The sequence below is a fragment of the Vicugna pacos genome, chromosome 16 (genome assembly GCF_048564905.1).
Source record: "Vicugna pacos chromosome 16, VicPac4, whole genome shotgun sequence".
Taxonomy (NCBI): Eukaryota; Metazoa; Chordata; class Mammalia; order Artiodactyla; family Camelidae; genus Vicugna; species Vicugna pacos.
This window is the reverse complement of record NC_133002.1, coordinates 62,629,531-62,644,769: the sequence shown is the minus strand read 5'-3', so window position 1 is coordinate 62,644,769 and position 15,239 is coordinate 62,629,531. Positions and strand designations below refer to the sequence as shown.

At 66.1% G+C, this 15,239-nt stretch overlaps 2 protein-coding genes across 6 annotated transcripts in view; one reads left to right on the top strand and one right to left on the bottom strand.

The window, feature by feature from the left end:
• Nucleotides 1-2,426, top strand: part of CSNK1D (casein kinase 1 delta) — a 33,136-nt gene extending 30,710 nt beyond the window's left edge. The window contains exons 9-10 of the mRNA XM_072939929.1: nt 1,387-1,538; nt 2,278-2,426. Coding sequence (XP_072796030.1) covers nt 1,387-1,476 — 90 coding nt within the window. The 3' untranslated portion in view covers nt 1,477-1,538; nt 2,278-2,426. The remainder of the gene's footprint in view (nt 1-1,386; nt 1,539-2,277) is intronic.
• SLC16A3 (solute carrier family 16 member 3) lies at nt 1,834-13,442 on the bottom strand. Of its 5 annotated transcripts, XM_072939925.1 has the most exons (7): nt 12,793-12,895; nt 11,782-11,938; nt 6,508-6,683; nt 5,194-5,441; nt 4,585-4,728; nt 3,567-4,325; nt 1,834-2,716 (listed from the first exon to the last, which is right to left on the bottom strand). In XM_072939925.1, exons 4-7 carry the CDS (start codon nt 5,414-5,416, stop codon nt 2,463-2,465), a joined length of 1,380 nt encoding a protein of 459 aa, XP_072796026.1. In that variant the 5' UTR covers nt 5,417-5,441; nt 6,508-6,683; nt 11,782-11,938; nt 12,793-12,895; the 3' UTR covers nt 1,834-2,462. The 5 variants fall into 5 exon arrangements, with proteins under 5 accessions (XP_072796026.1, XP_015090879.1, XP_072796025.1 ...); XM_015235393.3 differs by lacking the exons at nt 11,782-11,938; nt 12,793-12,895 and adding an exon at nt 13,362-13,442; XM_072939924.1 differs by lacking the exon at nt 11,782-11,938 and having other exon boundaries at nt 12,793-12,946.
• Nucleotides 13,443-15,239: the final 1,797 nt, after the last annotated feature.

The following is a 15,239-nucleotide window of genomic DNA, read 5'->3' as shown; positions in this document are numbered from 1 at the left end:
GCCTCAGTCTCTTGACACGGAGAGTCCAGCCCTGTGACCCACATTGCGGGCTCTGGGTCCCGGCCTCCCACCCTCCCCCAGGCCCTGTCCCACTGAGAGGGGTGCCTGGAGCCCCTCCTGCAAAACCCTGCATTGGAGGACTGGCCCCAACCTGTCCTGCCCGCCTCCCTCTGCTGGGAGCTCTGGAAGCAGCCCCCTCTTGGCACCACTGCCTGTCAGGGTGTTCAGGGTCACGGGGGCACGTCACCTGGGAACCTCAAGGTTCTGGATGCTGTCTCCCAGACCGTTGTTGGCAGAGCCCTTGGGCAGCCACGGAGGGCAGGGTCAGCTCTCCTGCCAGGCTCTCCCAGTGCAGGGCCCTTCCATGTGTGTGTGGCAAGTGCCCCAGGCCTGGCCAGGGTGGCGGCAGCAGCCCGGGGTGCCTGGCTCATATATACCCCCCGCCTCTGATTTAAGGTGGTATGTGTGTGCCGTCCAGGGAGGGGCAGGGGCCTAGGGCCCGTGGGAGTGGGCTCGACCTGGGCATCTGCATCACTGGGGGGAGGGGTCTTCTTTGGCAGAACGTCTAAGGGCAGGGGCGGCCCCGTCCATGCCCCCCGGCCCCCCTTCCCCAGAGCACTGACCACTCTTCCACCCCTCTTGGGGCCCAGGGCCCGCGGCTGCCCATTTCCTCAGGACAAGGAGTTTTCTTTCTCTGTCTTGGGTGCAGCTGGAAACACCCAGAATCAGGAAACTAGGCAGATAAGACTGTCTGGTCGCCCTCCCAGGCCCCACAGATCAGCTTGCAGCCTGGGGGGGCCCTGGACACTTTAACCGGGGGGACGCATGGGGCAGCTTGGGGTGAGAATGAGGGGCGCCCAGTGTGGGCTCCTCGGGCTCAGTCACCACTACAGCTGGGGCCAGGGTACCCAGGGAAACCAAATGGCCAGCGGCAGCCAGGCCAAGCTCGTCACCCCGAGAGAAGGGGGCGGGGTGATGAGTGGAGGGCGGCTGGGGAGGTGGCACAGGCAGGCCGTCCACTTGCCTTCTCCCTGCTCCCCCCAGTTCAGGTAGGTAGGGGTCACAGAGACCATAGGTGGGGTTGTCCCTTTGAGACCTGACAAGCGGGGGTGCTCACGGCTCGGCTGTGCTTCGGCTGCCGGGGGCCCAGCCTGGCCCACCTTACACGGGGCGAGGTCAGCAGGTGTGGGGCTGCCACTCAACCCCTGTGACTTCCAGCACCACCCACAGCCCAAGCCCTGGCCTTGGAGACAGAGGGACGGAAAGGGTGTGAAGGGGGCAGTGGGCAGGTGCCTGGTACCCAAGAGCTCACAAGGCAGCAGCCCTGCAGGGCAACCTCTCCGTGGCGGGCTCGAGACGTGAGCTCTTGCTTGCTTTTCGTTGCAGAGGAGCAGGGACGTGGCGTCTCTCCGGCTGCACGCGGCCCGCCAGGGCGCCCGCTGCCGTCCCCAGCGCCCTCGACGCACCACCTACTGAGGCCGCTCCAGCGGCCCCGACCGGGCCCCCAGCCACGCAGGCCGCCACTGGCCAGAGGGCAGGTGGGTGTGGGTACCCTGGGCGGGGAGGATGGGGCAGACGGCGGCCCCGGGCACTGACCGCGTGGGCGACCGTCAGCTAACTGAGGGACAGATACGTGGAAGGCAGGAAGATGTTTTCTTCAGACACACGCCAGGGAGCAGAAATCACACCTACGTCCCAGCTGAAGTGCACACACCCCTGCAGTGTGGCCTCCCTGCCAGCCGCCAGGGCCCCATGTGACCACTCTGAGCTGACCGGGCACCGCAGGGCCGGGGCCGGGGCCAGGACCAGTCGGGCTTACAAAGCTGCACGGTTGACAAGGACCAGAACCACTCTGTGAAAATAGCCAGGCTTGTTTGCTGAGAAAGTGGGACTTGGGGTGGGTGGCCAGACCGCTCGCTGCCCCTCCAGAACTGCAGCTCCTGGAAGACATTCCTCTCGGGGCAGCTCCTCCCACACGCAGGCTTTTCTGGCTTCCAGGCGTGAAGGAGGGAGCTTTGTCCTCTAGGCACTCGGAGAGGGCTGGGCTGGGGCACACAGTGGAGGCCCGGGCAGGAAGGGGCCACAGGAACACAGGCAGGGCCCGTCAGGGGAGCACCCACTCTGCAGCGGCCCTGCCCTCTGATTAAAGCCGTGTTGTCTCTGAAGCGCGGGTTTCTAGGTCCTTGAGCCCAGTGGTGGGCATCGGGCGCCTCTGGGGTCAGCAGGCGGGGCCCCGGGGCAGATGGCTTGTAACCTCGCGGCTTGGCTTCACCACAGATCCGCCTCGGAATGACACGTTCCCACCCCACCACCTCCCCCGAAAAACACTGATCCGGCGATGATCCGCTGCCCGGGCAGCCGGCGCCGAGCCGACGGCCCCACCCCAGCTAGTCCTGTTTGTGAAATAAATACGAGCGTTGACGGTCTCTGTCCGATTCCCTGAACCCCTGCCGGCCTCCGGCTCAGACGCTCGTCTCCGGGGTGTGAACCACCTCCCCGTTCTTCTCAGGCTCCGTCTTCAGGAAGTGCTCCACCTCCCGAGAGTCCACCCTCACGTCCTCGGGGGGCTTGTGGCGCTCCTCCTCCGCGGCCACCTCGGGCCTCTTCCCAATGCAGAAGAAGTTGCCCAGCACCAGCACGAGGGAGGAGGTCAGCACCTCGGCCCCCGCCAGCACAAACACGTACTGGTAGACGTGCGTCGCGTCCAGGAGCTTGCCTGCAAAGGGGGCGGGGTCAGCCCGGGCTGCAGCCTCCCACCAACCCCCCACCCACAGTGCGCCACCAGAGCAGGCTGGGCCCTCAGGCGGCTGCCCCCACCGCCAACCCCGTTCCCCAGGCAGCACATACCCAGAGGCTGAACCAGAGTGGCTCTGACCAGGGTTTGGGTGGAGCTTCATGCGAGGCCCTGCTGCCCATCACCATGGCAGCCTCCCCACCAGTGGCCCCCACAGGAGGACCCCAGGACAGTGACGATTCAGGTGTCTCCCCACCCTTGCCCCAGACCCCTCCAGGAGAGAGGAGCCAGAGGTCCAGGGTTAGGTAGAAGGTAGGGGTCTGACAGGGCTGGCTAGAGAGACCCAAACCCAGTGACCAAGCCTGGTGGGGCTGTGGCCATGCTGCTCCCACAGTCCATGCCATTTTAATCCCACAACAGTATTTAATCAGCCATCAAAAAAATAAAAGCCCACCGTAGCAAAAACTGGCCCAGGCCTCGGCTCTGAACATCCCCGGTGTGTGGGGACAGCCAGAACAGAGGGCCAGGACTCCACCCTGGAGCCATTACCTGTCCCCACGACTCAGGCCTGCACCTGCCTTGGGCCCAGGCACCCCCTCCCACGGTGGACCAAGCAGGTCCTGGGATGTAGGCGAGGCCGTGTTCCCTCCTGACCCCTGCTGGCGGTGTGCAGAGCTACGAGGTGGCCAGACCAGGCAGGAGTCCGGGGGTCCCTCCAGCTAAGGGCCCTCCCATGGCACCTCCCCTCCCCAGGAAGAGAACTGCCCCAAGGGCCCAGCCTAGCCCTGGGAAGGGGAGGCAGCTGGCTCCCCACCCTGCCGCCAGCACTTACCTCCCGACGGGGGCCCGATGAGCACAGCTATGGCCTCCAGCAGCAGCACGAGGCCGATGGCGCTGGAGAATTTCTGGGTGCCCACGATGGCCATGAGCACCTCGAACTGCAGGGCCCCCACCATGCCGTAGGAGATGCCGAAGAAGATGCAGAAGACCACCAGGCCGCCGTAGTCTCTCGCCGTGGAGCCCGTGAGGTCGGTGAAGCCGTTGAAGAACATGGCAAAGCTGAAGAGGTAGACGGAGTAGGGCCGCACCTTCTTGAGCCCTGCGATGAAGCCGGCGGTGGGCCGGGCAAAGATGTCGATGAAGCCCAGCACGGTGAGCAGGAAGGCCGCCTGGGTGTCGGGCACGCCCAGGTCCTTGGCGTAGCTCACTACGAACACTGGTGGCACGAAGAGCCCCAGCACCATGATGGAGGCAGCGAGCGCGTAGACGACGAAGCCTCGGTCCCTGAAGACACTCAGGTCCAACAGCCGCCGTGGGGCCCGCGGGGGTGCAGGCCCCGCGGCTGGCCGGGGCGCCTCCAGAGGCCGCATGAGTGCAGCGCACACGCAGCAGTTGAGCAGTAGGCCGCCCAGGATGAGGAAGCCGCCCCGCCAGCCGTAGTGATCCTGCAGCAGCTGCCCCAGCGGGGACAGGGCGCACAGGAACACGGGGCTGCCCGCCGCCGCCAGCCCGTTGGCCATGGGGCGCCGCCGGCTGAAGTAGCGGTTGAGCATGATGAGCGACGGCTGGAAGTTGAGCGCCAGACCCAAGCCTGGGGGGCGGTGGGCGGTGGGCAGTGAGCATGTGCCCTTTCCCTCCCGCCCCCCGCTCTTCCCAGCACAGGCCCGGCCTGACCCGCCCCGCCCTGGGGAGAGAGACGGGGACAGAGGACTGGCTGGCACCGGTGCGGACACCCCGTGGCTGCCCCCCCCCACCCCTGGCCCCCGTCCTTCCGAGCCATCGTCGCCACCCGGCCACCACTGAGCAGCAGAGGCGCCACGGCCCACCCTGCTCCTGCCGGTCCCACTCACCTGTGATGACGCCGGTGGTGAGGTAGAGCTGGATGATGCTTCCGCAGAAAGACGCGGCCACCATGCCCAGGGATGCCAAGAGGCCGCCTGCGAGCATGACAGGCCGGCAGCCAAAGCGATTCACACACACGCTGCACAGTGGGCCTGGGGGATGGCAGCGGCTGAGGAGCAGGCCGAGGTTCTCCCCGGCGCCCCCGCCCCCAGCTCAGCAGACACGCCAGGAGCACCGGGCGCCCAGAGCGGGAACCACACTCGCACATCTCCCGAGCAAAGCACGGTTCATAAGGAGAGCTCCTTGCTAGAGGCGTCTGCTTAGTCTGTGCAGACAGCAAGAACCTGCAGAGCACAGGACCTGGAGCCCCCGTCCTCTAGGACCGAGTACAGCTGGACGGACACAGCCCGTTGGACAGGGCCGCACACAGCCTCGGCATGTGCTCAGTCTGCCCAGTGGGGACCACAGCACTCTCAGTGGCTTCTCTCCAGGCACCCATGGAAACCTGGGATGTACCGGCCAACCCCCGACCACAGGGCCTCTTTGCCCAAGGGAGGCTCTCTGAACTGAACTGAGGGGACCCCCAGAGGTGACCGCCTGGCCGCCGCAGCCCTCACCTGTCCCGTACAACATGGCCAGCAAGATGGAGGAGATCCAGGCCGAGTCGCTGTAGCCAATCCCAAACTCACGCATGAGTTCCTTGAAGAAGACACTGACCGCCTTGGGGAAGGCGTAGGAGAAGCCCGTGATGACGAAACAGCCCCAGAGGACGGCCCAGCCCCAGCCCCCATCAGGGGCCTTGATGCCTGTTGGGCCCTCGTCGACCACGGCCCCTCCCATGGCCAGGAGGGCAGGTTCCGCGTCCCTGAGAAAGAGGAAGCCAGGCTGTCAGGACCATCCAGCCCAGCATTGCAGGGACAGAGGCGCACCTGAAGGCCGGCCACCCCTCCCTTCAGGCCTCCGCCCCCAGCAGGAGCTCAGCCCTGGGCCAGGCCAGCTGCCCCTGCCTCTGGGCCTCACCTGTGCTGGGCACTGGGCACAGGGCAGGAGGGTCTGGGGTGACCAGCAACTGCGGCCCCTCCTCCCTCCTCTGCTCAGGCCTGGCCTGCTCCCATGCAGCTGGCTCTAAAGGGCAGTGGCTTTTTTGGGCTCAGCCAGGGCTCAGGTTACCTCCTGAGGAGGGCAGACCCCAGCAGAGGAGCCAGCTTGCTCCCGCCTCCCGCCTGACCCGGTGTCCCACCACGGCCAGCACCTCGCAGCTCCTCAGGCAGTGAAGCTGCCCTGGTGGGGACCTGGGGCCGATCTAGGCTGGTGTCCCCAGAGTCCTCTATCTAGATGGTGGCCAGCCTTGCTCCTCCACCCCAGGGAGGGCAGGGCTTCCCATCCTGTCCACTGATCACACGGCAGAACAGTGAGCATCTGAAGAGGCTTACGCAGGCTATGCCTGTGGGGATGGAGTGGGGGCTGCCAGCGGGGAGGAGCAGGTGGGGAGCGGGGATGGGGGCCCCTGCCCAGCGTGCAGGCCCTGACTGTCCCCACCGTTGTTACCCACCCAGCTCCTCTGGGAGAGGCCCAGCCTCCCCTCCGTGCAGTTCAGGGACCTGCAGGGCCAGCCCAGGTAGAAGACACCTGCAGGAGTTTAACTCCCCTGACAAGAAAGCCAGCCACTGGAGCGAAGCACTCCAGCCCCCAGGCTGCAGAGAGGAAGAGGGAGCTGGCCACACCCACTGCCAGCCCATGGCCCCCACCCCATCGCCGAGGCCCAGGGCCGACTTCCCTCTTAAACCCCAGGAACTCAGCTCATTTGAGGCACAGTAACTTGAAATGCTATGGCCAGGTTTCCATCTAGAGACCACTCAACCCTCCCTGATCCTAGCTCTAGAAATCCCCAATGTCAGAGATCAGCCTGGTGGCCTGGTCCCCCACCTCACCTGACAGAAGCTGTCCGGAGGAGAGACTCCTCGCTGCAGGCGCTGGGAGGGGAGAGCTGCCCCGAGGCCCGCGCCTTCTTGGACCCAGCGGCTCGCGGCCCACTGAAGCTCTGTCTTTTCCCACTGCTGGCAGTGGCCTAGAAACGAGCTCTCTGAAATGCGGTGTGAGTGTCTACCTGCACGGACACCAGAGAACTCTGAGCAGGAGCGCTGGGGCGAGTGGCGCCGACAGCCCCCTTCCTACCAGCCCGCCCACCCGGGTTTCATAATCAGTCCTGGCTCCACCCCCACCCCTTTTCCTCGGATCCGTCTTAACCTGGCACAGCCCCCTGGGTGGCCACTTCTGCATCAGAGGCACACACAGAACCTGGGACAGGAGTCTGCAGCGAGGACAAAGGCCTCTGTGCCTGGCTAGTCTGAGCAGAGCTTCCCAGCGTGGAGGGCAAAAGAATGCGGAGAGTAACACACCACATCAACCCCCGCCTCCAGCCTGCCCCCCAGCATCCCGGCCACAGGTGCTACGCTCTCTGGGGTCCTGATTCAGTGGCCTCTGGGGATCCGGGCTCTGACTTGGCAGGCGTGTTGGGGAGGGTGTTTTTAAGGGCTTCCTAGGGGGCTCTGAGCAGCGGCTGCTGTCTGTGACACCATTTGGTGGCCGGACCCCCAGGAGCCAGCTGGCTATCAGGGTGCTGGCACGGCAGACCCAGCCCCCCGGAGCAGAACCGCGGCCCTGCCCACCCCCCCAGGTTGGGCCAGAGGTCCACCTTCAGAGCCTGCACTGGTTCCCAGCTGGACCAGGGCCGCAGGGCCACTCTCGGGAAAACCAAGAGAAGCCGTTGCTTCTCCCGGCACCCAGACCCCAGTGCTTTCCAAGCACCTTGCCCCGGTGCTCGGACGGCTCCTGGACTTCAGTGAGCAGAATGGAGGGTGAGTCTGGGGCCAAGGGCTGGGCAGCTGTCTGGAAACACGGCTGGAAGGTGCACAGGGATGCCCCAGCCAAGGGAGCCCAGTGCCTGCAGCTGTGCGGGCAGACGCGGGACCTGGCACAGCCCCTGGGCGGCCACTTCTGCCCCGGAGGTGCACAGAACCTGGAGCAGGAGTCTGCAGTGAGGACAGGGTTCCTCTGCACCCGGACAGTCTGAGCCCAGCTTCAGCGTGGCCCACCCCAGGCGCTCCTCCAGGGCCCAGCCTCTGACTGCGCAGCCACATGCCCGAGCCCGGGACAGGACACGTGGGCAAGTGTCAGCCGCAGCCAGACTCACCGGGTGGGGGCACCGAGGCAGGCGCAGCAGGGTGACTTAAAAAAAAGTAAGTATAACTTGGGAACAGGAACACACTGTGACGCAGCAGCACCACTTAAGGTGAGTCAAGCGGCCACGCGGACGCCACGGGGGGAGTGTGTGGGCCAGGCAGCTGCAGCCCAACTCCGACACCCCGAGAACAGATGAGGCCTGAGGCACGCCCAGGGACCTCCCTGGCTGCAGCAGCCGTGCCTGGTGCCCCAGCCTTTGAGGCCCGTTCTCTGCCCGCCAGGCCCCTCGGGAGAACTAGCGCCTGGGAGGGCGCCCAGGCCCAGAGATCAGGCGGGTCCAGCGTGTCCGCGGTCCTGTGTGGGCCCAGGAGCTGCCACGTGAGGCTCCTGCAGGGAGGGGGCCACCTTCTGTGCCTGAACCGAGGCCCAGCGGGGTCATCCCTCCCGCCAGCTCCTGAAGGCCCCAGAGGCTCTTCACACACTGCTGTCTGCCAGCTAATTCCCCAGCCCGGGTGCCAGGCACACTGAAATGGCGCCCATCCTGGTTCCTGGCACCAGCCGGTCCTCAGAGTGAGGTTTCTCAGCCAGTAGAGGGAGGGGTTGGGCAAGCAAGGAAGAGAGGATGGAGGGTGGAGTGCAGGGCAGGCGGGCGCGGGCCTGGGTTTGGGGCAAAAGGATTCTGCCCAGCAGGGGGAGTTGGGAAGGGACTGGGATTCACAAGAGCAAAGTGGCCTCCTCAGCCCAGTCCGCACTGCAGAGGAGGCCGGCTCAGGCACAGGCTGCCCGACAGTCAGATGGCTGCAGGAAAACCCAGGGCCGGAGGAGCAGCCTCCCGCGGGCTGGTCGGGGACTCGGTGCGATGCAGAGGGAGGTGGCACCAGCACATCTGTGGGCACATGCCGGCCGGCTGTCCTTTCAGTGACATTTACTCTCCCAGGGAAGCACGCAAACCACGTCCCCAGCCCAGAAATAACCCGCCCTCTGGGCCTCAGAAAGCTGATCTTGAAGGTGGGGTGCGCGTGCCCGCTTCTGGGTCAGGTAAGGCTCCAGGGGCTGCCCCCCCCACCCCGGTCCTGGCAGCCGAAAGCCGAGCAGAGGAAGGCCTGAGGCAGAGCGTGCACCGGGTCCCTCCCAAATCAGGGTCTCCTACCAGCTGCTCCCTCAGGCCCACCGGGGTGAGCACCCAAGCTGGGGTCAGGCTCCAGCTTCTCCTACATCACCCGTCTCCCCAGTGCCCCCTTCTCTGCCTGCACTCACGCGGTTTCAAATGCCATCTTGGTGCCCACTGTGTCCGGCCTCACCCCCACCCCCCATCTCCACCCAGAGGGCTAGTGCAAACCTCATACCATGCTCCCAACCTGACCTCTCCCACCCCCACCTCAGAGCCATGACCTCTGCGTCCTGTTGGCCTCACCACCTCCCAGTAAGTCCCCCCACCAGCCACTCTGATGCAGCCACAGGCCCACTGCTGCCCTGGCGCACCCTGGCATGCACCCTGTTAGGCCTCTGTACTAGCAGTCCCCTCACCCACCCTGGGTCCAGGGTCTGTGGCCTGGCAGTCCCCAGAGCAGGCCATGAACGCGTGGAGTCTAGTGTGGGGGCCCCCAGCCCTAGTCCCGGCGGCCTGTCCCCAGGGCATAGTCGGTGTGCCTTCTGGGGGGGCTGGCCAGTTACCTCACTAGGCTTCTAGTCCTCGGAGACCAGCTCCTGGGTGGGTGGGGCAGGAAAGGGGCAGTCACAGTCCTTCCTATTCTCCTCGCACCAGGAGGCCCAGGAGACACACCTGAGCACTAGGGAAACAGCCCAGGGTGGCTAGCACCTGGCTCCTCAGGGCCTAAGGCCCCTGAAGCCCATGGGGGTGGCTGACGGGCAAGGGGGTGCTGCACCCACAGGAGGGAGGAGGGCTCCCCTTCTTCCTTCCCCCACTACCCCGTTGTGCAAGCAGGTAGCCAGCAGATCTCAGAAGGCACCTCTGGTCAGAGTGCCTGTCCCCTTCAAAGGAGGGGAAAGGACTCCAGATGCTCACCTCAGCCCTGCCCAGACCTGTGTTTGGAGCTGTGACTGGAGGGAGGTGCCTGGGGCTTTTTCTGGGGAGGTGGGAGGGGTGCAGTGGGTGAGGGTCTGCCCCAAGCCTGATCAGGCCTGCTAAGTCCGGCCTGAGCCCTCCACCCCACCTCCACTGACCACGCAGCTCTCTAGTGCATGCGCAGTGCCCCTGGGAGCTCTCAGGTGGGCTGCGTCTTCCTGCAGGGGCTGGTGGGGTGGAAACAGTGGCCTCATTCACCAAAGTGGACACTGCGCCCCAGGCCTGCCCCTCGCTCTGAGTCCTCGCTCTGAGGCATTCGCTCTGCACCACCGTCACCACGTTATGACCAAGAGGAGGTCACTGGAGGATGGCTCTGGGGCGTCTCTGTGCTAACCAAGTCTCAGCTCCTCCTATAGAAAGTTCAGAGAGCAGTGAGGAGGGGCAGGAGGGGGCCCAAGCCACCTCCTCCAGGCCTGGAGGCTGCTCATCCACGTAGCCACCTTGTCCCATTCCTCAACTCCCTGCAGCCCCCACCCCCAAAGCCTGTGACCTAAGACCAAGGCCCAGAGGTGGTCTCTGTGTCAGCAAGCCCCGCCAGCCCCGCCAAATCCGGGCCCCCAGCTCCCGACACCACCAACGGGGCCTCAAGGGCCAGTGGGCGGAGGTGGCTGGGGAGGCAGGAAGGCCGGGTAGGGAACGTGGAACGTGGAGGGACCTTGGGCTCCACCCTCTACCCCCCCCCCTCCTCGCTGGAGAGAATAGGAAGGCCGCTCCTTCCCGCTCCAGCTTCCGGATGGGCAGGTGGGGGTCGGGCCGACCCCGCCCGGCGGAGGGGAAGGGAGGATGCTCTGCGGGCCCCGCCCCGGCCCTGCTCCTCTGCCTGCCGTGCGCGGGACGTGGGGGACGTGACCGCGCCAAGGGAGGAGCCGCCGCCGTATTGCCTGGAGTAGGCGCCTTCCTCGTCGGCTACCGTATTGACCGGAGCGCACATTCCACGCTCGGGGCCGCCGGGGTCAGCAAGATCCGGAGCCGCGCTGGGCATCCCCGCTTGCCGAAGGGGGCCCCGCGGCTCCCCCATGACCGGACCCGCTTCATTTTTCCTCCGTTGGGGCCGGGCCAGGTGGGCGGGGCTCCAAACACTGACTGAGAACTCTAGGTCTCGGGGACCCGCTTCCCTGCCTGGCCCATTTCATAGATGGAGACTGATGTCGGAAGGTCTGCACTGGCCAACGCAAAGCCCCGGGGAGCCCCAGGCCCTGTCTGATCCCGCCGCGCCCTTACCTCCGGGCCCAGTACTGGGCGCATGGAGGCCAGATCAGGAGGCCCCTGCTAGGACTTGATGGCTAGACACAGCCCTCTTCTCCACTGGCCACTTCTAGAAGGGCCAGCCAGGGCCCCCCAGGTCACTCTATGAGGCTCCTCACCTCTAAGGGGCGGCACCGGGCCCCTTCAAGCCCACCAGGTCAACGTGAGGACTGCCTTGGAGCAAGTCAGCCTTGTCAGAGGGACATCACCAGCCAGTGTGTGGGACCCCACAGGCCGCCCTCCACACACACTCCCTGGCCAGTGTCCTGGAGAGCATGAATCTCCTCCCACCCCGCCCCGAAGCTGCCTTCCAAACTGAGGTATCCAGCTGGAATGGGTGACAGCCAGGTTGCCTCCTGGGTTTAGGCCCTGCCCAAGGTCACACGGGGTTGTTTCAGAGCCTGCCTTAGGACCAGGCCTCAGTGTCCACCCCAGGCTCTGCCTTCACCACAGACTGCTGGGCAGGAAGGCTCCACACCCTCCTGGGCACTGCCACGCATGCCCTCAGGGCCTCTTAGGGGCAGACCTCCCACCGTGGGAGCAACTCTTCAACTGCTGGGCCCACGGGGGCCCAGTTCACCCTCCAGGACACTCTAGCATCTGCCCCTGTCCTCCTAGCACCTACCTGACCCCTAGAGACCCTTGGGCCTTCAGAATGAGGCAAAGGCTCCTAAACCCACCCGCCACTCACCCCTGCTCTTGGCTTTGGAGAAGCGCCTGTGGCCTGGGTTGCCTGAGGCAGTGGGTCCAGCTGTCATCTGCTGTCCCTCAGACCACTCAGCCTGGCCACAGTCATCGCAGAATTATCCGGGCAGCCCAGGCCCCTCTGGATGTGCAGCTCAGTGCGTCTGGACAGAGAAGCACTCTGTTCATCCCTCACCCAGACTCCAGGCACCCCCCTCCCCACAAGTGGCCATGACCCCGACTGCCTCCCTTCCACTGCCATGCCTGCCGACCTCACCCAGCTAGGTGAGCTGCCGGCCCACTTTTCAGGTGAGTAAACCAAGGCCCCTGAGGCCCCCAACTCGTTTGCCCAGGGCTATGGGCATGGGATGGGAGTAACGCGAGCTCGGGGAGTCCAGTCTGATCCCGGGGAGGGGACTCCCCGCCTCCCTGTCTGGACCGGAAGCCGTCGCCCGAGGGCGTGTGTGGATTAGTGTTTAGGACAGCGGTGAGAACCGGGAGGAGATGAGGGAGAGGACCGCCCTTGGGTACCACCAGCTCGGCGCCGCTGGTCCCAGAGCGCACGTGCTCCTCGCTCCTTCGGTAAGGGGGCTTGGCCCGGGCGTTAGCCCCACCAAATATAGCCGGTGCACCCCCGCCGCTAGCCGCGGACCAAGCTATTTATACCCGGGACCCGGCTTGGCCTCCCGGCGGAGCTGCCTACTGGCCAGAGCCCAGCCCCCGAGGGTCATCCGACGGAGAGGCCCCCGGACGAGGCGGGGAAGTCGAGGTCGTGCGGTCCGGCCCGGCCCGGATCCGAGGGCATGAAGGGGTGCGGCTAGCTTCCCAGGCCCCTTACCGGGGGCCGCCGGGGGTCGGGGGGCTCGTCTGTGCCCGGAGCGCCCCCAGCCCAGGATGGGAAGAGGCGAGGAGCAAAAGCGCGGACCCGGGGGCCGTCCCCACGCCGGGAGCACACCCAGCGCCCCGGCGGCTCGCAGGTCCCAGCCCCCGGCCCGCCGAGCATCCGGGCCGCGCCTACCTGCCGCCGCTGCGCCGCCGCCGCCGGCCTCTGCCCTCCTCGCTGCCGGGCGCCGAGCCGGGGGCGACTCAGGGCTCCGGTCGCTCGCGAGGCACGTCCCCCGTGCACGTCACTGCTGCCTGGCGCCGCCCCTGTCCGCCCCGCCCGGACCCCGCCGGAGTGGCGCCCCAGCGCTCCCCGACGGCGCGGACCCCGGCGGGAGCCGTGCCTTCTCGCCCTGCCAGCCCCGCGCCCCCGCGCCCTCAGACCCGCCCCCGACCTCGCCAGCCCCTGATGCTGCGCTGGGAGCCTGGGCGCGCGGCCCCTCCGGCCCCTCCATCTCCCACTCTGCGCGCTCGCCTCCCTCTGCCCCGGATTGATGGGAGCGCGACCGGGTCCCGCGTCCTCTGGGACAGTGACTCCCTCGCCTCCCACGCCCGGGCAGAGCCCTCCGACAGGTGGGGGCGCGCACACAGCCGCACCCCACGCCGTGAAAGTGTCCGCGGACCCTGCGGGGTTTCCGCCTCCCTCCTCAGCTCTGGGGCCAGCAGGCCTCTCTCGCCCCCTAGGATCAGCGCCCCCATCCAAACCTTGGCTTCCTCCAGCGCGCGGGCGGCGGCGGCTTCTCCCAGGTAGGAGAGCAGCGCCTGCCCCCCACCCCCACCCCCGCGCTGCCTGGGTGATCTTGGGCAAGACCGTCATCCTCTCTGACTTCCGTTTCCCTCTGTGGCTCGGCACTCTTTGGAGCCAGATACAGTCGCTGCCCTTCCCCTCACGCTCCCAGAACCTGGCTGGCCCAGCTGCGCCCCAAGGCTGCTCCCCACACCCACAGCCCCAGACCCTCACCTAAGGGAACACTGATCAGGGCTAGTACCAGCCGGGCACGGTGCTTCAAACATTGTGCTTTTTCTCATCTGCAACATGGAAAGAACTGAGGTTTGGGGAGGTGCTGTGGAGTGTGGCCATAGGTGGCCTGGGCCCAGGACACCACTTGGTAGCAGCCATGGAGCTACAGGACCGCTTCCCACGTCACCAACTTTGAAATGACACCCAAGTCTCCTGGGACTACAGGAGGCCAGGCATTGGTGACTCGAGGCTTTATCACAAAGACCCCAGCTCATCCAGGATGGGGTGACAGAGTGAGCCTCCCTGGGGGGATACTACCTCCAGGAGTCTGTGGGGCAGCCCACCCCCTTGGCACAGTAAAGAGAGGTGGGCAGGGTGGCAGAGCTGGCCTCCTGGCCCAGAGTTCACCATCTGACCAGCCTCTCTGGGACACCAAGTCCACTGAGGCCTCCTGTTCTTTCTTTCAGATGCTGGGAGACGCCAGCCGCCCCCAGGCACTGACAGAGTCTGGGTGGGGTCTGGCCCCCGCCCCTGCCTGGAGCCCAACCATCCTCACCCCAGGCTCTAAAAATGCCACCACACTAGCACACACACGTGAGGAAGTGAGAGGTGCAGCCCGAGCCGCCAGCAGCAGCTCAGCGGAGGCTCCGGGGTGAAGCCCACGGAGTGGCCTGGACCCTGGGTGTCTGAAGGGACCCTTGGGAAGGAAGATTCGGCCCAGCTTCAGATGGCACCCCAACTGACTGCACCAGTGGCACTCACTGGCTTCCTAGAGGTGGGGGTGTGCTAGCACAGGAGGGTATCTGAGGGGGGCAGGGCGGAGCTGCAGGAGGGCACCCCTCACCTGCGGTGGCGCTCAGGGCCTCTGGGGGCGGCACCCAGCCTCCCCGGCCTCAGATCATTTACATGTACACCCTGCCCTGAGCAGGTCCTTCCTGCCACCACCTAGCCATCTGCGGGAGGCTTGGGAGCTGGCATCCCTCACCCCAGAGATGCAAGTTTCCCTGTGAGGAGGAGCTGTGCCACCCTGGGCCTCTGACCCACCACTCCTGCCCCAACCCCACCCCAAAACAGACGAGCTCAGAGCAGCCAACCAGGAGAGGCAGACGTGGGGTGGCTGTCTTCCTGCCCCTCCTGGTGTCCTTCAGACCAGGGCTGGGTCTTCTCTGAGCTTAGCCCTGGGAGGGCCCCCACCCAGCGATCTAAGGGGGTGCCTGGGGTCCACCATTGTCCCCCAAGAAGAGGAGGAGTCCTGAAGGAGGGCTGGGGGTCAGCCAGGCACACTGTGGTCCTGCAGGAGCCCAGAGGAGGGAGAGGACAGCCCCTCAGGCATAGCCTTCTGTGGGTGTGGGTCCCACCCGGAGCTGAAGTGGGGGCTCCCCGCTCCCAGGGACAGAGGGCAGACTGATCAGGCACCGTCTTTCCAGCCACCCCCACCCCCAGTAGACTGTTCCAGTACTTTGCCGGGGTGTGGAGAAAGACCAGAGCAGAGTGGCAGAGTGAAGCCTGCAGTGTAACCGACTTGCTGATAGAGGAAGGCTCCCACCCCAGGGCTCCCCTGGACCAGGGCTCTGCAGGAGAGAGCCAGGACCCTCCATGCCCTGAGGCCTTCCAGAGGGGCT

Bases quoted from the DNA above. Each gene is read 5' to 3' on its own strand.
- SLC16A3 (XM_015235393.3), bottom strand. From the start codon at position 5,416: ATGGGAGGGGCCGTGGTCGACGAGGGCCCAACAGGCATCAAGGCCCCT. The intron at 4,326-4,584 runs GTGAGTGGGACC...ACCGCCCCCCAG, and splicing joins CACCACCGGCGTCATCACAG to GCTTGGGTCTGGCGCTCAAC. The intron at 2,717-3,566 runs GTAAGTGCTGGC...CCCCCTTTGCAG, and splicing joins CATCGGGCCCCCGTCGGGAG to GCAAGCTCCTGGACGCGACG.